The sequence below is a fragment of the Corapipo altera genome, unplaced genomic scaffold (assembly GCF_003945725.1).
Source record: "Corapipo altera isolate COAL_440 unplaced genomic scaffold, ASM394572v1 70, whole genome shotgun sequence".
In the NCBI taxonomy this organism is placed as follows: Eukaryota; Metazoa; Chordata; class Aves; order Passeriformes; family Pipridae; genus Corapipo; species Corapipo altera.
In genome coordinates this window covers 7,100,276-7,127,920 of record NW_020884911.1, presented here as the reverse complement: position 1 = coordinate 7,127,920, position 27,645 = coordinate 7,100,276, and the positions used below count along the sequence as shown (strand labels likewise).

Below are 27,645 nucleotides of genomic sequence, written 5' to 3'. Positions count from 1 at the left end.
GTCACAGATAAAACCGAAGGATTCAGCCATAAAGGATTAGGAGAGGTGTCACCTAGAATTAAGTCACTGGCCTTGAACCATGTTTTTGTTCAGTGCTGTCAATAGCAAATTTCACCATCTTAAAAACCAGCTTTATTGAGTTTCTTTAAATATATATATATATATCTTGATTTCCTGAGGGGGTTTAAAAGTCTAGACACCTCATGTTGTATAGTTTCCATTTTTTACTACACTTTGGTGCACTAAAACCCACCGATCTGACAATCCAAACAAATTATTTTCCCAACTGTGCACAGAATGTTTACTTATACAAGAAGAGACAGGAAATAAAATAAACACCTTGCATGTCTCTCTACATATAAAATCTATTTTAAATAGCACAAACCCTAGAAGGGGAGGGCCTGTTACACAGAAAACTGATCTTTGTCTAAAAAATTTATAGCTCACAGCAAATCAAGATAAATATCTTGCCTGCTTAGCTGCCCTGTTGTTCTGATGCAAGAACCCAAAGGAAGTCCCTACCTGAGATGTGCTTTAAGCCAAAAGTCTATGGCCTTTCAGCAGGTGTAGAGATTATTTGGGCTGGTAGGGAAGAAATAAGCCTTGTGCCTTAACGGGTTGTTCCAGTTCACCTTGAGTATCTGTGACAATGCTGAGCACTGACTGAAAATCCTTTGAGGGTCCCAAGCACTGATACTCAGCCTGGTAAAACCTGCCATAATTTGGGAGTATTGTGCCTGGCTCAAGCTGAAGACAGACCAGGTTGTTGCAGTTGGCAACAGCCCCGACACCATGACAAAGCCACCACAGCTACTGCATCCTGCAGGCAGCGGGTGGTCCTGCTGAACAGGGAACCCACTGCAAAGGCACATCTGGAGTCGATCAAAATATCTCTAACGAAACCTTCTCCTGAATCAAATTACTTTTTTTTTTTTCTGTTTTAAAAGAACAAATAGTTTTATGGGAAATGTCATGTTTTCAGGGAGCCACACAAACGTATCCCGTGAAGCTCAAGATTTTCAGAGAAATGGTGCTGGCTCTTGCCAAAACTATGAACTGCAGCTATCAGATTGCCTTAAAAAAAATAAAAGTGAAAAACCTCCCAAATTTAACAGGAAATGAGTATTTTTTTGATATTGTAAAACATTTTCATGGAGGCAGGAACAAGAGGGAAGTGCTTCTGACCAGCCAGCAGAAGTACCTGTAAGTGTGTGTACTAGTCATTCATACAGAGCCAAACAAGCTATTCGTTCAGCAGCAGGAGCTGGAGGAAGCCTGTTGGTCACGGAGGATCTGTGTATAAGTGATGCAACTGTGATGGCAGTCCATGAAAGGGATGCTCCAATTAGGCTGATGAACATGCAAAGCCATGGAATTTAGGTTGTGCACTCCTCAGGTAGAGACAACTGTGTATAACACTTTGCACCCTATTACCAGTTCAGGTTTAGAGACTGTGTTGCAGGGCTATATGGCAGTAATGATTAATGATGACAGTAACAATACTAATGAGTAAAAAGATGCTGCTTATCCTTCTGTATGTTCCCCATCAGAAAAATTCTTCACTTATATTTCATTTCCTCAATACAGAGTAATTCATAGCCCAAGAGATGACTTAAGAGTGGACCTATTACTGTACAATAGAAAATATAATGACAATAGACCCAAATTAGAGCTCACTAGGTTCAGTTTACCAACTCTTCACTCTCATGGTACATTTGCTACTGCAAGCTCAAGAGTTCAGATCCATTTTATTTCTGCCTGTCCTCAGGTTTACAAATCCTGAATTAATGCAGCTCTTTCCACAGACCAAACAAAAAAGAATTCTGCAAATAGCTGAAGGAAATGATAAGGACTCCAAGTGCCACAGATCACATACTGTACACAGAATGACTTCCCCAGAGTAGGCCCACATAGCAGTGCCTTGCGGCATCCATCATTACAGCCCAGTCCTTGGAGCGCTCCTGTTGCGTCCAAGTACAGCCGGCTCTCTGCTCATGGAGCGGCGCTTGTAGCCAATGGCCATTATCCCTCCCGAAGGGAACACACAGAGATTTCAACATCAGGCCTCAGGAAAGGTGCTTTTATTTCAAACATTTTACCAAGGGCTGCTAGTGGGCCAATCAGTTTAAGTGTGTGATGGTTTATAGCAACAGAACTGTGAAGACCCCAGAAACTGGAAACTGGTAAAATGTGGGGAAAAAAGAGTTGCCTTCTTGCCAAAACAAAATTCCTGGTAATACAGAGTATTGGATCAAAGATAAACTATTTTGCAGAAACATGGAACTTGCACACACCTCATTATGAAGGCTTTGGGAATGCTGGGTGGCAGCCTCTCTGATGTTCTTGGCCACCCTGGCTGAGTACAGCCAAGGCTGGATCAGCCTCCTGCCCCTTGCTCCAGCCTCCCTATGGACATATCCTCCAAATTCTGATTCATTCCCCATGTGGGGACACAAATCACCAGCAGAAGGACTGCTCAGTGAGAAACTGGGGAGGTCCTGCCGCTCTTGGCAATGCCTCATTGGAAACTCCCAGCAGCAAGGCTGCGAGAAGTGTACCTGCCAATTTGTACCTGGTGTAGCTACTCTCAGAGGGTTAGAACTCACTCCTTCATTCCCAAAGCCTGCAGCAGGCCTGACTAGTTCAAGCCCTCAGACCTCACAGGGATATAGTAAAGCATGAAGCAGCTTCAAGCTTTCTGCATGTGTGTCCTCTGGGTGCTGGGGTCATAGAATCGTAGAATGGCTTGGGTTGGAAGGGACCTTTAGGATTATCTAGTTCCAACCTCCCTACCATGGGTCTTTGCCCAAAGATTCTTCCACCTCTCAGTCAATTAAGAGAAGGTACAAAATACCAGAGAAATGGCATTTCCTAGCGATTCTGATAAACAAAGTATATAACCAGCTACTTTAAAAGCAGGCTTTGAAATGCCACTGGCTTGCTTTGTTCTGAGCACATTCCCAGGGAGAATGTCAGGTCGCATAACTCATTTGTTATCTTTACACAGAGGAGCTCCACTAAGCGCCAGCCATCATAAAAATACTAACGTCCCTCTCTGTGGAAAACAAATAGAAAAGAAAAACGCAGCATCTCTTTTAACAAAAAAAAAGCCAGTTAGCACTTCAAAGATTGCCACACGGTCTGTAAACAGCGATGTCAATACACAGGGGGAGCAGCGCTCCTCTTCAACGAAAGCCTGAGTTACTCGAATGGAGGGAGCATCCTTACAGGGATAACACTTCCCCATGACACAGAACTACACCGTGCATTCATTTAGACACACTCTTTGCGTTTTATTTCCCCCGATGGCTTGAAAAAATATGCAGAATAGCACAGGAATAGCGTTTCGATCTAGCCTTGTATAAAGCAGTGCTCTCTTTCTACGACGGATTAGTGGGATGGGGGAGACCTCCAGGCCTTAGGCTGCTAGCCCATTACCTGCGAGGTGAATGCCCTTCCCCCCGCCCCAGCACGTGGCCCTTCGACCCCGCAAGGAGCACAGAGACCACCAGGGAGGGACGGACGAAAGAGGAAGTTTATTGTGGGGTAGGGGTTTATAAGGCTTTCAGGAGGGTCAAAAGGGGACCAATCACAAGTTCAGGGTCACATAGAAAAAACAATCAGGTGAAGGGTCAACAGCCAATAGAAAGGGGTTAACAAAGGCCAATGGGAAACACCTCAGGACACCTTCCCAGGACACCTTGTGTGGGAGCACAGGGGGTGTCGGGAAGAAGATCAATGACTCTGCAAAAAGGTAAAAGCCATTTTAAAACCTGTTTAAATCACCTTAAAAACTTCGGTTTCTATAACATTTGAACTGTTTTCATTTTCTTCACTAGTCCACCTCTGACAGGACTTCTTCCATCCTGCATATGGCAAATCCATTGCCACATCTTTCAGGCAGCGAGCACCCAGCACCAACAACTTTATGTGTACCATGAAGGGGAGTGTCAGGGAGAAAACTGCAATGACTGAGGTCACATTCCCTGTGTTTGCAAAGAAATCCTCTCCCACATTTTTCCCCACCATCGAAGGACACTTCCATGTATTTACAGCTAGCCACTTTAATGATATCTAAATATTTATCTCCTGAGTGGCTAAATTAGTGAGCATTTAATTCCAGTGATGCAAACACCTGATGGCTGGGTGCTCTCATTTGCCTGTAAATGCAAATCACCAGCCACTGAGTTCAATTACGTGGCAAATGTCCACATTCAGATACATCTGAGGTATCTGAAATCCGACACAAAATCTGTGCTTCACATGCTTAAGCAGCTTTATTTCATGCTTTATAGGGAGGGAAGTAAGAAGGGAAAGAGCTGTGTGTTGGGTTTTTTTTTAAATCTCATTTGCAGTCCTATAGCTAAAACTTGGAGATTAATAACAAAAGTGTGTATGTGACAATGCAGAAACAAATGCTGTTCAATGTCAAACACAACGCAAGATGCAAATTTATTTTTCTGTTAATTAACCAGGCTTTCATTTCAACTGCTCTGATCCTGTAAATAAAGCTCACAAGCCAGTTTCAAACAAGTGTGGGAATTAAGCAAACAAAAAAAACCCCTAAACCCTCAACCAAAACACCCCAACTCAACTGTCTCCTAGCACTGGCTGGCTAATTATGTTTGCCATTTTTCATTCAGAGGGATCTAAAGAGATTAGAACAGGTTAAAAGCAACAGTACTCAGGCACTGGCCCAAGGGTGACAGTCCTTTGAATACCACCAGCCAGTTGCTGTCAACCACTGCCAAGAACCAAGGGGCATCCCTGAATATTCTGAGAGATAAGAATGGGAAAGATGAATAGAAGGATATATGGATGGATGAGAGGACAGACAGACAGAAAGAAGGGAAAGAAGAAAGAACAAACAACTGGTCCCCAACACTAAATAACATGACATGCTCCTGCAGCTATGCCTAGCCTCTAAGGATTTGCTTTCCAAGCTCTTTATTGAAATTGTTCAGGTCCTTAACTGATCTCCTGGGGGGCAGATCAGGGGGGCTGAAAAGCCTATAGCTAATTAAGCATGGCTGAGACATGCTTGATAAGATGGGGAAAATACAAAGCTTTTGAAAGGGTGAAAAATCTCCGACCATCTGGTAGTGGCCTTGAGGAGAGAAGAAAGCGGAAGGACAAAGGGGCAGCTCTGCAGCAAGGAGGTATAGGACTCCCTAATTACTGGGTCACCAAGACCATTACTGCTCCAAATGCCTGCGAAAGCCCACAAAACAAGCTTAGGAGGCTCTGCAAAAACAACAGCTCTTAGCAAGGATAGCATCTTCAGGAAAGCAAACAGGAGCAGCTTTCCCCAAGATACATCGGCTAATTAGAAATGATGGGTAATGGATGGTGGTGGCAAGGCCCCCAGATCAGAACAAGAATTTTCCCAGCGACCTCTCTACCTGTCTCCTCCGACTGCTGCTCTCCAAGGCCCCACAGATGGTGTTCTCTTTAAATTAATACCACCCCGCCAGCCAGAAGGAAGCTTCTGTTGTACTTGGCAATTCAGGTGAACAGCCTGCATTTAGTTTTCAAAGCGAATGCCCCAGGTGTTCCAGCAATATGGCAAGCAGCTGATGTGCTCCAGCCTCTTCAGACCTGGATAAGGCTCAGCTGTGTTTTCCTGTCTCTAAGACCAGCTAGAGAAAAATCACAGCATTCAGAGGGCAAACTTTGCAACATCAGAGCAAAATCTGAGCTATCTGCACTCTAAATGGCTTTGTCAGCCACGAGCTGCAAAAGTGCTGATGCCAGCCAAACAAAGAGCTCTCCCTTGCCTTCTCCTCTTGGAGGAGTTGGATATGGCTCTGGCTGATTACAGGTGCAGGATAGAAAGGAGCAAGCTGGCTTTGACACCCAAAGCTGCGACTAAACCCTTGCCAAAAAGCAGTGCTGTGCTCACTCTCACTTTGGGATGTGAAATCATACAGCTGATTTCCTCCCCTCCCACACACAGATCCTTCTCCAATTATTTTAGCTGTGTGCTGTGATCCAGTTAGATTCATAAGCCGGGCAAGGGAAGGCTGTCTCCATCCCTGAATAGGAGACCTCATTAAAAGAAGGAAGTGGTTCTGGCAATCTAATGCACTGCACGGCACTGCTGTTTCCAGGATCAGATCTTGGCTACCTATGGTGGTTAAATATCCAATAGCAATTGTGATAAGAACAAATGGCGTGAACCATACTTTCTGGCCAAATCCTGACATCCTCTGGGTTCCCCTTGAAGGTTCATTTGGAAAGATTTCCTGTGTCTTAAATTCTAATTCAGTACTGTTAAACATTGGCTGCGTTTAATGCCAGAGGAACAGTTCCATGAGCAGATTCTGTGATCTCTGTATATATCAGTTTCTAAGATACTTGAGTTCCTTTAGATAGGTACCGGATATACATATATTTCTTATCATCTGCTTTTCATGCTCACACACTTCAAGAGCCAGCTGGATCTGAAAGCAGAACTGCATCCAGGAAATCTATTCCCCTCCTCATCCTACATCATGCTGGAAGGAGACAAGATTAGAAATATTGTTTAAAGACTTTTTCCTATTATTTTCTTTTCTTTCTTAAGTAAACTTGCCCACGTTGTAGGGCCAGAATATTCAAAACCAAGCTACAAAAGCATCCAAACTTTCGGACATTTACCTGAAAAGCAGCTGTGTTTCAGCTGTGGGGGGCCTGCAGTACCACTGTGTGGTTACTGAGACGTCTCAGTAACCTCCCAGTAACCTCAGTCGTCTGCAATTCAAGACTCAGGCTTCTAAGTGCAAGCAGATTTATCATGAGACAGCATTGTCATTGTCAAAAGCATTGACAAAAGCATTGACAATGGTTTAAAGGGACCACAATTGCTGTACCTACCACACACTGGACAGTTACTGCTTTGGAAGACAGAGAGATAAACCAAAATCACAGAGGATGCCAGTTTTACCAGTTCGAGACAAGTGTGGGAGCTTGTTAGCAACACTCATGTGAGAGGAATTGTAAAATATCTGCTGTCCCAAGGAGGAGATCCCAGAAAATGAGAGCACAACTCTGCTCTCTTTTGGAGATCCAGCTTTGGAGACCAATGTGACCACCAGAGAGGAGCTCCTGATATCAAAGGAAGGATTGGATGTGCTGGTAAGGATCACACCAAAACACTGTGAATGTATGAGGTGAGATGCCCACAGGCAGGGCCAGGGCCGAATGGAGATGTGATGGCAGCACAAACTTGGAGCCACGGGCATCCAAACCCACGTGAGGGAGTGGGACCATGCCAGTGCTTACCATGGGCCTCATACCCTGTTGAACAGAGCATAATGGAAATAAATCTGAAATAATGCTGGAGGGGTTCAACACCTGATCCTTGTGTCTTAGAGATCCATACATGGCAGCCATGAGGGAGGCCCTTTCCATCCTTTCCACACATGCTGGGTCAGCATTGACGACAACATGTGACCTGCAGAGACCTTTCAATGTTCAAAAAAGAGCAAAACAAAAAGCAATGAAGCTGCTGTACACTCAAACTGGCAAATCCTACTCAGTTTTCTGATCTCTCCAGACCAGCTGGGCTGATGGATGCACCACCCAGAGAGGAGGTGATACTCAGACCCAGCCCTGCTGACTACCTTCCTGCTAATCTTCCCGCTAGCTTAGACTGCTGGAAGAATCAGCCAATTTAATTTCCTTGACTCGAGCTACTGGCGTTAGGTACTGATTTTTCAGCACATTGACATCTTATTTTGAAGCACCTGAGGTATCTCCATTTGTGCTCATTTGACGCCTTTCAGGCTGACAGACCATACAAACACATCCAGCAGATGCACTTTAACTGATGAAACACCTTGCAGCCGAGATAGCATTTGGCCACAAATTGGGAATCTCAATGTTTTTCAGACCCTGAGACAGTGAATTTGCTATCCTGACTCCCTGACTATATACCATTGTTAGCTGTATCCAGGGGGCAATGGAGAAAAGATTATTGACTTTTTCTGCTCAGAATCCAGAACACAGTTTAACTGATTTTCTATCCAGGTAAGAATGGTATAGCCTGTAAGTGACTGCTTATTTCCTCCATAGAGAAAATGCTGAACGTGTAAACACGCTGTCTTTCAAGGGCTGTCAAGTAATGTAGGTATTGAGTGGTTTTTGACAGGATGCTGTAAATGGAATAAAGACAGTTTTGGCCTCTGTGGCAGCTAAGATTACTGGCATAGCTATGCCCTTCACACTAGCGATTGGAGAACAAACAAACAAACAACAAAGGCTGCACATCCACAAAGGGGAATAATGAGACAAAAGGCTTACGTGTCTCAAAATTTCAGGGTAAAGACCCTGCACCAGTGAAACAATAATGAAGGGCATCTTGTAGTTGAAATTTGCTGGCTGCAGAAAGCAATGGATTTTAGAACTCTGGATGGAAGTAAAGTAAAGTCTGAGTCTCGGAGGAAAACACTTACTAACCGTTTGAGCAAAGCACAGTGTTACTCAAGTATGGAAAAATTAAATTATGAGCATCCAAGCATGCGTATGAGCAAGTAAAAAAACCACCATTCCATACTCTTCATATTTCTCTTGGATCTCTCAAACAAAACCAAGTGCTTTTGCAGTTGCCCATAGACTGTCTGCAGCTGCAACTCAAAGTGCATCAGTCAGAGCACTGCTTTCATTGCAGCTGCAAACACATGCACAGCGCACAGGAGTGCTCTGGGAAAAGACCTTCAGACTTCGTGGAAGACCCCAGAAAGGAGACTCTGAGCTTTTTGTGAAATAACAGGAAGTCCCAAATGCACCAATATGTTGAGATGACACTACTGCCTGATTAAGGTGCAGGTGCAGTCACAGGGATGCAGAAGGTGAGAGCTTCCTCCCTGGCAGATCACTCACGGTGACTAGAGACAGGGTCAGTTTGGGCTGCTGGGCTAATACTGTGGGCCAGGCATGCTGGTGGTGACCTTGCAGGCTCATCTGGAGGCAAAACGTGATGAAAGCCAACCAAGCAGAGGAAAACTGTTCCAGATGGCAAGATCTGCTCGAGAGAACGCTCACCTGTCAACCGCATTAGGAAAAGGTGAGAGGACAGAAAAGCTGCTGCCAAAACATTGTGGGTAACAGGCAGAAAAAAAGGAAGAGAAAATACAGAGGTATGAGGAAAGCATTATGTTTCAAAGATCTAAATGAGATCGGGTGGGATTTTTCCTGCTCTGGGTTTGCAGCAGTGAGAAGCAGATTTAATCTCAGCTGGGGTCATGCAACCTCCACTTTACAAGTTGTACACACATTTCCCCTCACTATGTAGCACTCCCTCCTTGTACAGCTCTGGCCTCACTGTCCAAATGCCAGGAGCAAAGGCACTTATGAAACCCTGGTGTACCTCACTGGCAGAGTCAACAGTGGGAATGCACAGAAGAGAAAACAGAACAGAACTGAGTCAAGAAATATGCCTCTTGACCCACCTGACAGTACACAGAGTGAGTACACCTCACCCTTCTCATACGAGAAGAAGGTTTACTCCTCACCACACCACTGGACAAAACGACAGAAACAAACCTACTGACAGCGAGGTGACAGTGTTTTTCCTCTGCTCCCCCAAAGAACAAGCAAGGGAATCTTTTAATCCTTTGTTCCTGTTCTGTACTTGAAATAAAAGACAGTTCTTCCAAATCATCCCTTTTCCACTCCCACTGCTTGTGGTTTCCCCATACCTACTTACGACCGGATTCCATGCTATTTTATGAAAATCCCTGGCTAAGTGCAGTTTGTCTCTCTGCTGCCCTAAATGTGTGGCCATTTGAGTTTCTGAAATAGCTACAAAGTGGTGCCACAACCTGGGCATTTGATACATCCATTTTAACCTCAGCAAGTGGGAGCACAGAAATTCCAGTTCCAGAGCTGGCTCAGTAGGACCTGCGTGTATTCCGTCATAAATAAACTTTATTAAAAGAGGTAAGATTCAAAATTTAATCAGTGCTTAACAAAATGAATCCTCCTTTTGTAGTAGATGTGGGAACAAGAACATAACACGTGTCCACAGGGGATCAAATTCTTTCCTGGTGAAACTGCCTGCACTCCTTTGGTCTGCTGGACCCATTCTAATTTAAGACCAAAGTTCCTAGTGTGGCAAATAGGAGCTAAACCCACCATTCAAACAGATGCCTCTGTAGCTGTACATTATATTTAAAAATGGTGCCATATCTCTGGAGGTGCTAAAGCTAATTTCCAGATGTACTGTTAACTATGATGCCATCTGTAACAGTACAGTCCTTGGCCAGTGAGCCCTACTTATTCAATATGTTCCAGGAAAAAGTTTCTAAGATGTCAGCCTCTCTCCCATATTCCTTTGATTCATTCCTTGGGTGCTATTTGAGATGATTTGAAATGGATACATGTTTCATTTGCATAAGGCATCGCTGCCTCTTTGGAGAGGTGAGCTAAAACCAAAGCCTGGCAGACTTGGACCCCACTACATGAAATATGGATTCCATTATCTTCCCAGTTTTCACATGTCAAAAGGGCGTTATCAGTATCTTAAAGCTCTTCAAACCTTGTAGCTCGCAAGTAAAAAACATGTAACATCATGTAATACTATTATAAACATATGAGGACTTAGAATGACTTCATAGCATCTGCTTTTCAGTGGGATATTATGACTGTATATTTTTTGGCATTCCCACCATGGAAAATCAAAATTAAAATGGCACTTCAAAATATTCCACTAAAAATATCCAGTTTCTCCTCCAGCTTCTCAGAAGATTTAATTTCTTTTCTTTCTTTTTATTTTCTGGATATGGAAAAGAGTTCTAAAACTTCTTTTACTTGATTTAATGCTGAGTGTGTTTCAATTCAGTGCTGTTAATTAAACTAAACAAAGGCCGCATTGTCAACAGTTTCAGCAGGAACAAAGAGATGATATTTTTAAATGAAATAAAAATCGTCAATTCATAATTTCTATTCTGCTAACTGAAAATGAAATGAAATGAAGAAAGCAATCAAATACAGACAATAATCCTTAAACATTATCATTGTTACAGTGCTCCTTTTTGTTGTTTCTTGTTTTCTTTCCTTTTGGCTTTTTGTCTTGTACTCTCACCATCAAGTCTGATAACATAAAGTGACTGTGACAGCAAGCAAAATGTTTAAGCTGAAAAATTCCTTACGTTTTCTACATTTTTTATTAGAAAAGCACACAGAAAAAATTAAGTTGCAAGAGATGAAAAATAATTAAAACTTAAAATTGATCTTGCACCACCTATTCTTTACATACATTCAGGCTAGAATCTGATATATGGAGAGTAATGAAAAGAAACAGATTCCTTCTGTGGCAGGAAAAAAAATATGACTTTTTCCCCCTGAGGAGACTGAAATCAATATCTGGAGCAGGCTACTGACAGTGTAATAACCACCCCGCCTGCCAACGCACAGTGCTGGGCAGCATCTTTAGGGAAGCCCACTCAGGGAAGCCCTGCAGGAGGTCTGCATCCCATTTGTTGCCCCATTGTGCTGATCCTGCACCAACAGCGAAGCCCCTTTGCTGATGTAAGAGCCTGGAGACCTCCCAGTTCAGAACTGGCAAAGCCACCGCGCCACAAACATAAACCCGCAGACAGTGGGACCAAAAAACCCACTCCTCTTCCTCAGACTGTAACGCACAAGCAGAGCAGAGAAGATATGCTCACACAGAGCCACTCACAGGCAGATCAGCCTCACCTGGCTATTTCCACAAGCCATAGACATTACCTGGATATCCTTTTCTACAATAGCTATGATGCCTTTAGAAGGTGAAAGTATTTTACACTGGGATATATAGACCATCAGCACTTGGGCTACCACAAACTGACCACAGCAAGCTGGCGAGCAGAATCTGCTCACAAAACCTCTTCATCTGACTGATATTGCAACTGCAAAGTTCACTGGAGTTTCATGCAGATCTCCAGCAAATAAAGGCATGTAAAGCAAGGCTTCTTAAATCCTAGAGGATAAAGGTACTTCTTTGGCTTTCCAGGGATAATCTTTCTCCACATCTCCAGCTACTCCCATCTACTTAATTCCCAACAGTCCACCTCTCCGTGTAGCAAATCCACTTTTATTTTTCTTTGACAAACACCAATATCTTTCAGGAGCAAATCTGAAACACATTTCATATTTAGCATCAGAATATGCTGCAACAGCCCAAAAAATGGCATCTGATCTATTCAGTATGGGTTGTTATCAAAGACCAAACACACTGTACCTGATTCAGGATATTTATTCCTCTCCTCTTTGGGCAACTGAATAAAAGAAGTTGGAGTCTTTACACTAGATCTTCAGAAGCCACAACTCTCCAAAATATCTTTGTATTCTTTTCTTTCCAAACAAAAACAATTTATCTTTTTAAAGGAAGTTTTTTTAAAATCTTTTTTTTTTCCCTGAAATGTCTCATCTCTCTCCACTTGAAGCTGAAAAGAAGTTTGATTAAGCAATAAAAGGTAGTTACAATTGCCATGAGTCAAGAATAAAAATGTCAGATTTGTCCAAAAAGATCTTTCTCAAGAAGTATTTAGTTTCTCTATAGCCACAATGTCATATTAAAGTCATTATTTTGATATTATTTATGACTGTACCAATGCATAAAAAAATCCTATAAATGCCTGAGACTGAAACTATAAAAAAAAAAAAAAAAGAGAGAGAGCTCTGTTCCTCAGGTTTTGTAATATCTAATTCTCTCCAAGATTTTGCCATAAAATTATCACTCTTGCTAAAGTACAATGAGCAAGTGAAGGACGGATGAAAAGATGGCTACAGAGTTACAGAGCTATTCATGTAACAAAGACTGTTGAGCAAAACTGAGCTTAGCTTGAACAGAAATTAAGCAGAATTCAAATTTACAGTAAACAAGCACTGACCAGAAGATTGACAAAGAAAATTTCATGTACTTCAAATGGTTTAAATTGTGAAACCTCCCCTAGCCAGCCTTGGTTAGGGTGAGGATGCTACTCAAACACTCTAATTTGTTTCTTGGATGCAGGAACATCCCAGGTCAAGCTCAAACCATGTAAGATAAAATATTTTAGCCCAAATACAGAAGAGAGAAAACAGAGAAATAACAGAAATAACTTCATTTTCTAGTGCTCTGACAGAAATCTTATCCCTCCAAAGAGTGAGGCAACTTCTAAGGATGATCAGAGAAGGAAATCATCATACTGTATGTCTTGACGAAGAGAGACAGAAAGAGATGGGAAATAAGATGACAGAGGGAAGAGTGGGCTCAGAGGAGGAATTGGCTACATATTCACACAAATCAACAGGGGGTTTATTTCCATGTGCTGCAAATTGTGGTCTGGAAGAAGTGTGTTGATTAAACCTGCAGCTAAATGCTGAGTGCATGGTCATTACAACATAACAGGACTATTTCCAAGTGTACATATAAAGGGCCTGACAAATGGTCTATTAAAAGCATGTACACTTACCTAGTCAGCAAATAGGTCAGTGATCACCATTTACTCTGCTTTTTAATAAAGGGATTTGACAATATTCCCTAATCTTATAAGAAACACAGATTTTCATTATTCTTTTGTGAAGCACAATGAGTGCATTATAGTAGCTAGAAAAAAAATTAAAAAGGCATCTTAGTTTGCCTTTTTTTCTTCAGTTGCTCCCTAGTAATATATAACTTTAAGTTACAGTAGGGAGAAAAAGGGAACAAATTGGCACATGTGATATTTTATTACTGATTTTGGAAAAAGCAACAGCAGGTTTTTATGAAACACATACAGTGCCTTACATTGTTATATTCTTCAGGGTAATCTGGCTTGGTTCTTACTGCTGGCAATGGGAAACAGCAGTGAGACTGCCAAGACTTTGATTCTTCATTCCTCTGGGCTCCTGGCGCCCCAGAACCTTGAGAGCACCAGGATCTGGGACTCCTTAGAAATACACACTGCTGCATGACCCTGGAGCTGTGAAGCCAAATGAACTATACAGAAAGGACCCTGCAAGCCCTAAAATACCCCAAACCACAGAGATGAGCTGGTAGTAAAACTTGCACAATTAAATCAGAAGCTAACCTGTGGTTTGTCAGAAGTTTGCAAAAACTGAGACACATCTCAAAAGCAAGGAACAGTCATTTTTCCAAGGAAAACCATATCACTGAAAAAATTCCTAGCACGCTTCAAAGCCACAATCAGTAGCTGAGCAGAAATCCAGCTTTAGGTTGGAAAAGGGACTCTGATCTTTGTTGGCCATTGGAGTGGCTCACACAGCTCCAGTGCTGGGGACCACACGGGTTGCAGATGACTCCCACGAATCTAATAGCTCCCATTGAGAGAGAGAGAGAGAGAAAGAGAAGAGAGGCAGATATATGCTACCCTCTGCTCCAGGAGGAGCTTGATAACATAAAAAAACCAGTCAGTCATAGAACAGAAAGATCAGGTAGTTTGCAGTTTAGTAGTCACTACATTGCATTATGCATAGAGATTCAGAATGGTCCAAAACAACTAAAAATCCCTGTATTTCTATTTAACAGGACCAGCAGTCCCATGTTAGTTTTTTTCCCCGTGTGTTCCTAGACAAAAATAAGGCACTTCATCCTATGTCAAATGTACTGTGCATGCTGCTGGAAAACTATTCAACTGAATTAGTTTATGAGGTAGCACTTGGGTTATATAAAATAATGTTACATATTAAACCTCTGTTTTATGCTAGGTAATCTCTTTCCACTAAGAGAAGTCTCTCATTGGGGAATATATCTTATTTTATCAGCCTGAACTTCAGCTGATTTTACTTTTTTACCTCTTGTTGTCCAGACCCACCTCACTTTGTGGTGAACTTTCAAAACCCATGTGGCAGAGTATGTGCCCATCAGAACAGGAAGCATCTAGCAAGATGAAGTTTGAGAGTGCTTATACCCATGAGAATGGAACAAAACAAAGGAAAGCCTTAATTTCCTCCTCAAAACCTTGAAAAAGCACCCACTTATTTTCCCTGAGCCAAAGACAGTACATTTGGAAGAAGCCGAACAGAATATCTATGCTGTTGTCCCAAACACAGACTCAACACATCAACTCCTCTTATCAGGGAACTTACCAAAAGCTCACTTAAACTGATGAGAGTCCTTCTATGGACTTCCAACAAGCTTTGGATCAGAGGAATCCTGCACAGGAGCAACACCTGAGCCCCCAGGTAGGAACACGTTCCAAGATATTTAGAAAGAACCTTTTACTTACTTAGTATTTGAACTTTTTAAATCAGGAGCAGGAAAAGGAAAAGTGCCAAGAACAATGCTATTCTGACATTGCCTTCTTTTCCTTAACGTTACATATTCTAATAGTAGGTAGAACAGATGGTGGAACACAATCTCTCTGTTGAGAACTAAGCGACAGTCCCTAGCCTTAGGGGACACTAAAGTATTAAAGAGGAGAAAATTTACAAATCACGAAAGTATATTTTGTCCAACTCGCTTTTAACGAGGCATAAAATAAAACGTAAATAATTTCTATTCAGAGGAAATTAACATGAAGACATTGGTATTTGCAATCAGAGCGAGCCTGTATTGTACAACCTGGATTTGCAGCTGAGGTAGGGAGCTACCATTTACCTGGACATGAAAGTAAGGATTATATCAATTCTCCCTTCATCATCATTAATACAGCACAAACCAATACCATTAACATGAACAATAATAAGGAGATGTGATTAGTCCCAACTTGGATAGGCAATTAAAATTTAAAAAAAAAGGAGAGGAAATGTTGTTTAGCTGTATACGAACAAAGAGGTTCTATTAACCCAGCTTTGCAGTGAAGAAAAATGTCAATATTGCTAACACAGGTTTGCAATTAAGTTGGTGTCAATGTGGCTGGGAAAAGGAGTTCATAATTAGGACAACACAGTTAGTATTGACCTGAATTTTCAATAAAAATCATGTCTGTGTTTTAATTTGGAACTGTAAAATTCATCCCCATGCTCTACAAATGACCATATAATTATTAACTTGCAGCTACTTTAAATTAGAGAATTATTTACATAATACATTATTTAATATATCACCATGTGCCTGTTGCAAGTGATGAGATGAATGCAGGGTTCCCAGAAGTGTCCAACACTTAAACTTTTACATTTCCTTGCAGAAGCATTCCTAAGGATTTAAATACTTTACTCCCAGAAAAAATTACTACTTCAGCAAGACTCTGCATTCCTACTCTAAATATTGGTTTCTTCATTAGAATTACTAGTTTTAGTTAATTGCTAGTTAAATCTTTATTAATGACCTCACAAATAATAATCATACCCATTTATTTTAAACACTCTTGATGCTTCTGGCGAACGTGATCAAGAGTGTACTTAAATGGACATAAATTGGTTGTTTAATCAGCCTTATGCACTTAAATGCAGAAAACCAACAATGAGAAGAGTATTTATTTTAAAGGCACTTTTGAACCTGGGTGTGCACTTTTTTGCACTTATTTTCCTATGCAAATCCAAGTTCAACATATCAAAACAACACTCAAAGATAAGACAAAAAAGGATTTTTTTCTTAGAAGAAAAAAGCTTTTATGTCCTCTTTTCATGTTTCCTACAATAAAAAGGAAAACATGAGTCCAGCAGCATTCTGTCTCAATCTGTTTTATAAGTAGGCTCACCTCCTTCTTCTTCTTTTCCTTCTTCCTTTTCCTCTGCACCAGGAATCAAAGGTGTCTCAACTTCTGTTGTGTCTTCTTGGTTCAACAGTGTCTCTGAATAAATTTGATAAAAAGAAGATGAACAGTAAGGCCTTTCAGAACAGACATGAAAGGATTAACATCCACTAGAGACCTTGCCATTAAAAACACTGGCAGAGGAAAAGGATCCTTTCCCCCAAGGGTACAAATACAAAAGCTGCTGAAGGAAATCCAAGGGGCTGTTGTTGACAGCAAAGCCTTGACCCTTCAAGATGCTGAACTTTCTGGGATCTAGCACAAAATCACCACATGCCTGGATCCAAGCATGGCTCTATACTGGGACTCTTCACAAGCCCAGCGACACACATACTCCATGCCCCATCCCTGGAAGTGTTGAAGGCCAGGCTGGATGAGGATTTGAGCAACCTGGTCTAGTGGAAGATGTCCCTACCCATGGCAGGGTGGTTGGAAATAGGTGGTCACTAAGTTCCCTTCCAACCCAAGTCTGTGATTCTATGATAGTGGTTTTGCCTGTTAATCTTGCTTTTTGCTTTCAAGACACATGCAGTACCTTCTATTTCCATGCAGGAGCTTTGGGAATCTGCCTCAGTTTTCATCTCCTCCTTTGCAGAAACATCCTGTTGTCCTGTTAATAAAACAAACAGAAAATGGCATCAGGATGATGCTCTGTGCTGGCAATCATCAAAACAAGACATGAACCTACCACACATTATGGTACTTGTCAGCCAAGTACTGCTGTTTTTCTGTTAAGTGAAATGTTGGACTTGTTTTATATATGAAAATATCACTTAACAAACTCTCAGCACTGTTTGTTAAATGGCTGATCAAACCTGACCCTGCATTACTTTTTTCTTCTTTTGTAGCCCAGCCTCGACACTGTTTCTCATAGGAGCTCTTGCGCTTGACAGTCAGCTTAGCAGAAGGAACAGAAACAGCCCACAGGCTTTTAGAACAACAACAGCAACACAGAAGGACAATAATAACAATGCTATGCACCCAGGATCAATACGGCTTAACCCACATATTTGGAGACGTGTGTCTTCTCCAGTAACCCCAGAGACTACGGCCTCACAACTGGCTGACACACAACCTCTACCAGTCAACAGCATTTCCTTAAGGGGGCAGAGGTCAGGCTGAAACCCACTGGATGCTGAAAATGGAACAACTAAAGTTCCCAGCTGGTTCATTATCTCTTTCTCAAGAAATTTTCATACAAAACTTTACCTTCGGCTTGATCTTGCTCAGATGCCACAGGATGCACTGGATCACTCTCCCGCGCGCCTCTGGAGTCTTTCGGGGAGTCTGAGGAAAGAGCAAACAAACAAATAAATCCTGCAGCAGTTTCACACTGGAAAAGCCTGGTAGCTCCTTGAGTTAGAGGTAGCACTTAGGTGCCAGCTTCATATTTGGCATTCTGATACGCTGACAGATTTTCTATCTGTTTAACCAAAGCCCTATAAACTACAGAAGTGGGTTTCAGAACCCCTACACTTACTGAGCAGTTTTTTGCCTGCAGTACAAACCTTAAACAAAGAGCTGGCAAGGAAGAATGCCTAAGAATAATCAGCAGAGCTACCAAGAATTTTGTTTCTAACAAATGGAGTGGCACAAAGCTATGAGGAACAGCACAAACCACCTACTTGATAAATAAAGTGATTTATTATTTATTTAGAACAACACTTTTTTGTGGCTGGATTTTCACAAGCTTGACAAACATTAAATCCCATAAATCCCAGTGCAAATCCTAGCCTCATGTCACTTGACGACAGAACTCCCAAGGTCATTATTGTGGCCCAGAGTGTTTTTCTTTTTTGGAGCAGACTGTCAAAATGCACTGCCCACAGCCATACTCTGAAACAGTGGCAAAGAGAGGCTTAAATTAGATAACATAAAGCCCAATTGCCATGCTATCTGGGATTTTAATAAGCACAGGGCATTATTTTCTTGTGTCCAACAGCATTTTCTGACAACAACCACTTAGTTTTTGCTTGGGGATGGAGAAATGCATAATGCATAATTCCATTGAATTCAGGTAATGCAGCAACGCAGACAGCCGTTTTAGCTCTGTTCATCCCCATAACACACAGCTTTGCGTGGATAAAAAGCCCTCTTTGAGCCTCATTAAAAACCACCGCTAATCTAACTGGACACTTCTGCAAACTACAGGGGTTAAGTCCACTCCAGGTCATAACAGTGGCAACAGATAATCAGGATTTGTGTGAGACACTTTCTAAAGTACTGCTCGATGGAAAATGTAAGTGACGGTGCCAAAAGATCTACAAAATGTGATAATAAATTATGTCATGACAGTCTTGTTATAGCTCAACTTCTGGAAGGTCCCTTTCCACAATACAGCCAAGCAAATCTTACAATATACCCAAGGATACCCCTGTAAAATTCTGTTTCTGAAACTTTCCAATGATAATCTCTGATGGATAAATGGGAAAGCTGGGTTGTTAACATCTGATCCAAATTTAATAATCTGTAGGAAAGGTATGCACTGAAAGTGTGTGGCTTTAATTAACTGCAAATAATCCCCCAAGGCAAATATTTAATTACCTGCACAGCTTCTTACTTCTTTTGTGGCATGACAATAAGTTTATAAATCCAAGTTTGAAAGTAAAATAAGTCACTGATGTACAATTTGCTAAACTTTGCCCTTGATGCACTTTTTTTCACCCTACTGTGGACTTAAAACACAACTCACTGTTCTCAGGTGGACTCGTGTGTCAGTCTTTCATACTGGAATGCCACTTTGTACCATGAGGTACAAAGGATTACCCTATCAGCCCAAATCAGAGCAAAAATAAATTAGAATTTCATAAAATTCCAAGTTTAATAAAAAAGCCAGTTGAAGGATCTCTTGGTATAAATGGGAATAGCCCTAAAAATCTATAGAGAATTTTTCAAGTAAACTTTAAACCCACTGAGCAGAATTCTGGCTTTGCTGAAGTTCTGGACAAAGCTTTCAGGATATCAAACAAGCCAAGATTTGTGCCACCTGTAACCCCATACCCTAAATTAATATAATATTTTTTTCCTGTATGATACAGAAGCCTCCTTGTAAAAGGAATTGTACTGGCAAAGCTGGAATCAGGAGTCCTCTGCCTTAAATACCAAGCAGCCAGGGCCCAAACACAGCCCTTCAAGCAGTCAAAAGTGATGATAAGTGTGATATCACCTGCTAAGGAATGGAGAGCTGCATGTGGCTCTGCCCCATCAGACCCTTAGAGCCATCTTATCCCACACCTCTTGCACAGTACTTCAAACTCCCAGATCAGGGCCTTTAATCTCAGTTCACAGGTGCCACCTTTTTCTCCCAGCATGAGGAATGATTCCAATTTCATGCAAAAATCAATCCACAGCATCAGAGGCACAATTACGGGCTTTGGTCAATGATAACAAATGGAGCTTAAGGAGCCTCGTGCCTGGCTGATGTATGTGCCCCATCACACTGCCATTTGGGCAGGGCTTATGGAAAACTGCAGTTTTCACACAGTGTGGGGTGTCGCTGCTATTCCCACCCATTGGCACAGCTGGCAGTCTGTCCCCTCAGGCTTTATTCTTACGGGATTGTAATTTTGTGTTAAACTTTCATTTTTATCATAAACAGTTTTCCTGTTGCTCCAGGGTTTGAGAAAGCAATTTGGCTGCACAGAATTCCAAATTATCCTTTTTTTTTTTTCAAAGCATGTTTCTGAAAAGAACAGCCCGTGGGCTGTTACTGTTACTGCCTGGCTGTAAGAGTCTGCTGTTCTTATTCCAGGAGTAGGAATCAGTCTTGATTGGTGTTACTACGTAGATTTTGAGTATGAAAATCCTTAAGGTCAAGACCGTGCCAAAGGTTCCTTCTTTTCAAATGTAAATATTGCATCAAATATTCAAGCCAAAAGGTCCAAAGACAGATTTACTTTTAGGATTAATGAGAAGGAAATAAAGCAAAGGAGTAAACCCAGATTTATCAGGAAAATCTGAGTTAAGCAAAAGTGAAAGTGTAAAACCAAATGCAGTGGTCAATAAAAATACTGACGATACACTATGCAAGTTTTCAGTAGGGTAGTGGTATTCCTCAGACTCAGCTGGTCCTCTCTGCTCCTTTGGAGCCTTATGCAATGAGGCATAAGCCCAGTATTATAGTCCTAAATGATTCCAGGGTTGACAAGAGCTCTGGCCACCCCTAATGCCTTTGTTCATCTCTAATTCACTAGGGAGCTAACTCCTGATATTTTTAAATGGTATAAAGCAGTGTTAGCCTTCTCCATACCAGCTACTTATCTGTGAAGTCATACTGGAGAATCCAAGCCAGGATATTATCTCACAGCACAGTTTTTTATCTCACAGCTTATTTTTTTGATAATACACGTGCCAGGCACTACTTACCTCAGGTAACTACAAATTGGGACTGTAAAGGTTAACACTACTCTAGGCAGGACTGAAAAAAATCAGTGTTTTGGATACCACAGTGGAGTTCATTTTCTAATGCCATCACTGATCAGACATGAATGAACCAAACATGACATTTAATGACATAAATGAGCCAAACATAGGCCACTTTTATCTACTGCGCATCAAGCACTGAAATGCTCAATGAAGTCTGAGCATCCCTTAGTCCCCTCAAAATCCTTCCTTGCTGGCTGCAGTGGCAGTGTCCATGTCAGGAGCGCTCATCTCTGTACCCCTCTGTTGTATTGAAACCAGTGTCTCATGGGACTGTGTGCTTGAATCCACCTGGGAATTAGCCCCAACGTTTAACAGCCCCTGAACAAAATATTTAGACTTTAAATAAACTGATCAGAATACTCCCCAAGTATATCATTGCTCCAATATATCAGCTGTATGTTGAATTTGTCTCCATGAAATGCATGTAGCTTGCAACAAATGATCAATCCTACCCTTCCTGCCAATAATCAGACACTATTTTCTCTAAATCCTGCATAAATCCCCGCGCTTTTCCATGCCATTCATAATTTTTTTTGACTGTATAAGGTAATGATGCTCAAACAAAATTTTGCAAATGCTAAGGAAGAGGGGAAATGGTAAGAACTGAATGTTAAGTGGTTTTAATGATCTTTTAAAATTCACTTCCTCAGCTACACTCTGTATGGCTTATTTACTGAATCGTTTCTAATGTGCAACACACCTGGGTCCTGCACAGAGCATAGATAAATCACTGTGTTTTAGGGAGCTGTAAGAAGATTAAAGAGGCAAAAAGCTGGTCATTAGGAAAGAAACAGGTTCAGTGCATTTTATTTTTTTAAGCATGATACAGTGAAAACTGACTGGAATATTTCCAGAGTGAAAGAAATCAAGCAGGCGTCTAAAATTACAGGTAATGGTGTGCACAGAGGCTGCCACATGATTAGGGTATTCTTTTGCCTCATAAATTGAAGAAAATGTTTTAAGATGAAGTTCTAAATGGTGATTTATGAGAAGTTGGGGAGAGATTCTTGAGCTTTGACTTTAAAATGTTATTTTTATATCCACTAAGATTTCATTTTAATCTGTCTTTATGACAGATTAGATTTACTGGAGCCCAAGTTTATATGGATTGGTAAAACAAACCTTTTTAGGTGCAACAACCTGTAGATATATTTTTGCTAGTTTTCAGACAATAGACCAGGCAGTTCATCTCTGCAGGTGGGGTCCACTGAGTACTTCTCCTACCCATTTGTGCTTTGAGCTGACAGAAGGGCATCTCCTCTAACCTTGCTTGCTGTCCACCCGAGAAATTCCAGGTGCAGCTGGTATAACAACCGAGGGCATCCTGCTGCTGCCATAAGGGGCAGGACCTGTTGTACAGGGCTCTGGGAAAGGAAAAAGCTGAGAAAAACCTGATTGCCTTGGTTACAGCCTTGGCACAGGAGAAGGTGCTGAAGGGTTGGAGGGGAGAGATGGAAGGAGCAGGATCTCTCATTGGACTGACAGGAGCGCAGCTGGATGGCTCCAGGTCAGCTAATATTTAAAAATAAGTAGGATTTAAATAAACCAGCTAAGTAGATTAGTGTTCGCTGTTGCAGCTGCCTGTACTGGCGAAGGGTAGAGCAGAAATACCTCTTGAGTAGTTCAGGGGCTGGACCCCATCTGGATGTGCAACTCAGGTCACATTAAATGTGGAAAAGAGAATAACTCCCATTATATTCAGTTTGAAGTGACCCTTTTGGAGGGTGTTAAGTGGTTGGTAGGCTGGTGGTGGTTATGTCTCTGGTTAAAAACCCCCAAGCCCCACAAATTAGCTTGTGTTAGCCAGTTTGCTTTCATAAGAACCCTTCTAACCAAGGGACAGAAAAATGTTATCACCGTAGCAGGCATGCAGAGCCACAGCTATGGCTGGGGGTGTTGAAACTCTTCCATTAAAAAAGGTTTCTCTTTCAGTTACCTATTATTGAAATTTTTCAGGCTGAAATTTTCCAGGTCTAATCATAGCCCAAGGGTGAAGTAAAAACATTTCATCGGTAGCTGCTGAGCGCTCAGCGCTTCTGAAAATCAGGTCATTCATTGAGATGTCTTAATATATACTTAAGAGCTGATTTTAAACACCTCTTTCTGAACATATTGGCCTTTCAGTCAATCTTTTTCACCCACTCATCAATGACTAATTTACATTGATTTGCACAGCTCCCCTGCATTTGAAAAGCTCTATCTTTTAGTTTGTCCCTTCTCAATCATTTATGTCTTAGGACATCAAGATTTTTTCCATAGCAAGAGCTACCTCAGGCCAAACAGCAATTTATACCCATTATGTTTTACAGGAAGGATACTTACAGGCTTCTGGGTTGCCCAAAGTAAGTTTTTAGGGCTAGCCCCTAGCCAATGTACATACCCAATTCTGTTCCTGACAACACAAGCCCTCCAGCTGACTGAATCTGACTCCATTTCGGAGATCGTAGAAAAATAGTGACTTGCTTTAAATGGCATTCCCACAGGAGCCTAGACTTTGGTGAACACCTGGAAATAATTAATCGCTACTTTATTTTTAAAATTAATTAGCATATGATTTAATTTAGTTGACCTTCAAATGAAAATTCAGTTCTTATTAAGTGCTAATGAATTAAAATCAGCGTATTGTGCACAGAAACTTTGCTGCGATTGCATAATGGGGAGTTATGCTTCACCTGTACTAAATCCAGCTCTTTTTTACATTCGCCTAACAGAAAGTTCTATCATTAAATCAGGTTAAATGGTAATTGGTAAAAGAGGTAACTGAGATGAAGATGCAAATCACTCTCTCACACGCACGCATGCATGTGCATGCACACATGCTCTATTTAGCAAAAAATAATCACAGGTTCAAACCAATCTATATATACTATATGGCCCATTTTAAATGAGTTTGCAGCCCCAGCACAATCTTGTACAGACAGCCATAGCAGACTGAGTGCAGCCTGCCTGATACGTGCTTTATCTGCTGCATAAACATTAATGACTTTAATCACTTTGCTCTGCCCTTACACTTCATAAAGAGAAGCATCTCTCACTTGAAACACGCCATGGATAAAGGATCTACTTCCATATGCACAGTAATGAAGCGCTGTGAAGGTGTTGCCTGGAGATGTCAGCTTCTTCCCCCCCCTCCCCCGCCGACCCCACTGAGAGATGGTACTTAGGCATGCAAGTTTACAAGGGTAAAATTGCAACAGTTCTCTGCAGACAGTGGAAAGAGAAACTTGGCACAGACTGGAATGAGAGGATACCTCTACAGCACAACATCAAACATCTTGATATTCTTAGAATATGACTGTCCTTCTTTCTTTTTTCTTTTTTTTTTTTTTTCTGCGGACAGATAAGCACTCAGAAAATTCGTTTTGCTCAAAGGTCATGTGCAAACTGGGCCTTTGTGGACAATTTTTTTTCCTGGACAGTGTCTCTTCTACTGTAACAGAAGAGATATACTTTTACATTAGTGTGAGATTTGCAGTCTTACAGGAGGTTTTAATTTGAATCTGAGCCCCTCAAAACGTGATCCCTGCAGTGTCCCACACTTATCATGAAAACTGCTTTCATCTTCCCATCCTTCTCCTTTCCTTCATAAAGAAAATTATAAAGATGACTCACACATGACAAAAATACTAGATCTTCATGGTAGCAGAGATGCACGTGCTCTGTTTTGAATATCACCACATTTTAAAGCACTAAATAACTACGTCAATGGGTTTGCTATATTCTAATCCCAAAAATATGAAAAAAAAAAAACCCAGAAAAAAAACTAGTCAACTGTAATGGAACTCAAAGTACTTGTTTTGGTGCACTCACCAGAGCTGACATTTGAAAGACTGTTATACTTCCATAGCAGGCATGGAAACCTCCTATTCTGAGTGGTTTAAACTATGCATTTTGGGAATATGCAGCCTAGACTTATTTGCCACAAATCTCCTTTCACAGTAATTAGGTGGAAGGACTGGGAAAATATAATTTCTCTAAATGCTGTACATCCAGTTCACTTAGTTGAAGATAAACTACAGAAATCAGTATGTTCCAGAACCTGGTAGGTTTTAGCTATGTTAACTCAGTGGGCAAACAATTTGAAGGTTGAAATTTATTTTGGGAGCAGCAGGTGTTTTCAGAAATGCCAGGATTTTGTAAAAGTGCCATTTCCCAAGTGGTAGCAAGTTTTTTTGTAACACTAGTATTCATTTTAAAATAACTCAAAATCTAAAATCACAGAATCATCAAAGAATCACTGAATGGTTTGGGTTGGAAGGGATCTTGAAGATCATCTCATTGCAACTCCCCAACAGGGACACCTTCCACGAGACCAGGTTTCTCAAAGCCCCATCCAGCCTGGCCTTGAACACTTCCAGGGATAGGGCATCCACAGCTTCTCTCGGCAACCTCTTCTAGTGCCTCTCCACCCTCATAATAAAAATCTGCAAAATTGAAAATCCTCTGATGGAAATAAGGATTAAAACCATGGCCTGGTGCATGCAGTGGCCTCATTGTTCAAAATTCTTGGTTCCATTAGAAAAACTAGCAAGCAAATCCCAAAACATGGTCTTCTCTTTTCTTTTTTTTCCTGCTTGTACAGCTTTACAAACAAAATATGCCTCTCTGTACAAGATTGTGCCGGGGCTACAAACTCATTTAAAATGGGCCATATAGTATATATAGATTGGTTTGAACCTGTGATTATTTTTTGCTAAATTTTTTCTGTACCAGATGCTTTCCATCTTACTTATGAGGAGAGGTAGGACATCAAAGGATCTCTCAGGGCACTATCTCTCCATCGACCTCTCAAGAGAAGAGGAGAAAACACTATATATATTCTTAATGTATCATAGGAAAAGTGAGACCTATAGCACCAATATGACTTCTTTCCTGAGAAGAGATTATAAATACAGTGGGGCAAAAACCTGGAGTGGTTACACATTGAGATGGCCACTGAAAAGCTTATCAGAAGACTGTTGTCTTCGTAGTCAGGAACATGCACTCAAAACAATACCAAGTTGTTGGGATCTTCAGTACAACTGCAGACAGCAAAGGAAAATCCAAACCCAAGGCCTCACTGTGAGCCTCACACTCATACCATAAACCCAGATGGTGGGGACTCGTACAGATACAGGATACATAAACAAGGCCAAATGTCATCAAGACAAGAGAAATTAATGACAGGCAACCAGCAGCCATGCTGGGACTGAATCCATCACTATTTCTGCCGTCCTCCAGCCTTGCCACGACTTCAATCTGTGAAGCAGCAAAAAGAAGTGCTCTAGCAAGGGTTTGTGGCTTCTTTTTTTTTCTGTGCAGGATCAATCAATCAGTTAAAAGAGCCCTTAAATCAACCTGCACAAGGCTTTGAACTCATAATCAGGTAAGTATGTGGGCTCTCCAGCACGTGGCTTTGGAACAAAAGGGCAGGATCTCACACCCTGTCACACTTATCTAGAAAAATGAGAAGAGAGTCAAGCAGTGATGCTGAATTAAACATTAAATCTTTTAAAATAAATAAGTTAATGGATGTTAATAATTATGTTATCTCAGTGAAATGCATTAAAATTTTCTATTTGTCTTTCTTGAAGGCTGTATTGATGAACTGTATTTATCATAGATAGCGTAACTCCTGTTTCGAATTACCAGTAGCGAAAATTTTATATATCAGCCAGGATTTTTCCTGATGTACCCCCACAAAAATGCCAAAATTAGTAGACTGGCACAGCAATTAATAGTGTGATTATCATAGAGTATCAAAAACAGTACAGCTGTGCCCTGGTTCCTATCTGTAAACCAACAACTCTACAGGAAAAATCTCAGCTTGAAACATTTATATTAGATCATCTCTCTCGTTTCCTAAACTCCCTGTCATTTGGCCCTGTGACACTTTTAAATATTTATCACAAACTAAATGATCTGAGTGCCCAGCACAGTCTGCACAAGATAAACAGTACTTTCTCCCTCTCCATTATGACTTCATCTCCTCCTGTCTCCTCCTGATGTGTTTATAGCTATTGTGTTTTTCTTTTCCTGCATCAGGAGAACACTGAACAGGGAGCTGATTTTGCTGAGATAGTCATGCACACTTAACTTTACGCCTGTGAGTCATCTCAGTGAGCCCAGGCTTTAGGCTTATTTTGGAAATGTCATGTATGATATTTTAGCATTAACTCCATAACAAGGAGACTTAGGAATTCACAGTGTCACTCCTAACCAGCACAACAGCTGGTGTCAAGTACTTCATTACAAACACTTTTGTAAATGTAAATCCAAGCATTTACCTATTTCTGTATTGTTCAACTGTGATTTGGGCAATTTCCACACAAAGGAAAATAAGGCTTCATGAAATGCCCACTTGGGACTGGGTATTTCAAAACACAATTTCCAATCTGTACCTTTATCCTCACTCAGCTCTGTGTCTTCTGATGGTGATAGGTTGGCTGCAGCTGAAGGTTTTGTCTCATCTATAGGAACAAAGGAAATGAAAGAGAAGTTATTCATTAGATAGCAAACTGATGGACCACTTTACTGAAAAAAAGTGTTACGCCTTACTGAGGCAAGATATTAGACTTGAATTTCATTTACTGGGCTT

The 27,645-nt window shown here is 41.2% G+C and overlaps 1 protein-coding gene across 3 annotated transcripts in view; it reads right to left on the bottom strand.

The window, feature by feature from the left end:
• Positions 1–27,645, bottom strand: part of MACROD2 (MACRO domain containing 2) — an 841,263-nt gene that overhangs the window by 24,259 nt on the left and 789,359 nt on the right. For all 3 annotated transcript variants that reach the window (XM_027653978.1, XM_027653977.1, XM_027653979.1), the window contains exons 13-16: positions 27,449–27,517; positions 17,853–17,930; positions 17,179–17,253; positions 16,590–16,682 (exon numbers count right to left, since the gene is read on the bottom strand). In XM_027653978.1, the coding sequence (XP_027509779.1) occupies positions 16,590–16,682; positions 17,179–17,253; positions 17,853–17,930; positions 27,449–27,517 (315 nt within the window). The remainder of the gene's footprint in view (positions 1–16,589; positions 16,683–17,178; positions 17,254–17,852; positions 17,931–27,448; positions 27,518–27,645) is intronic.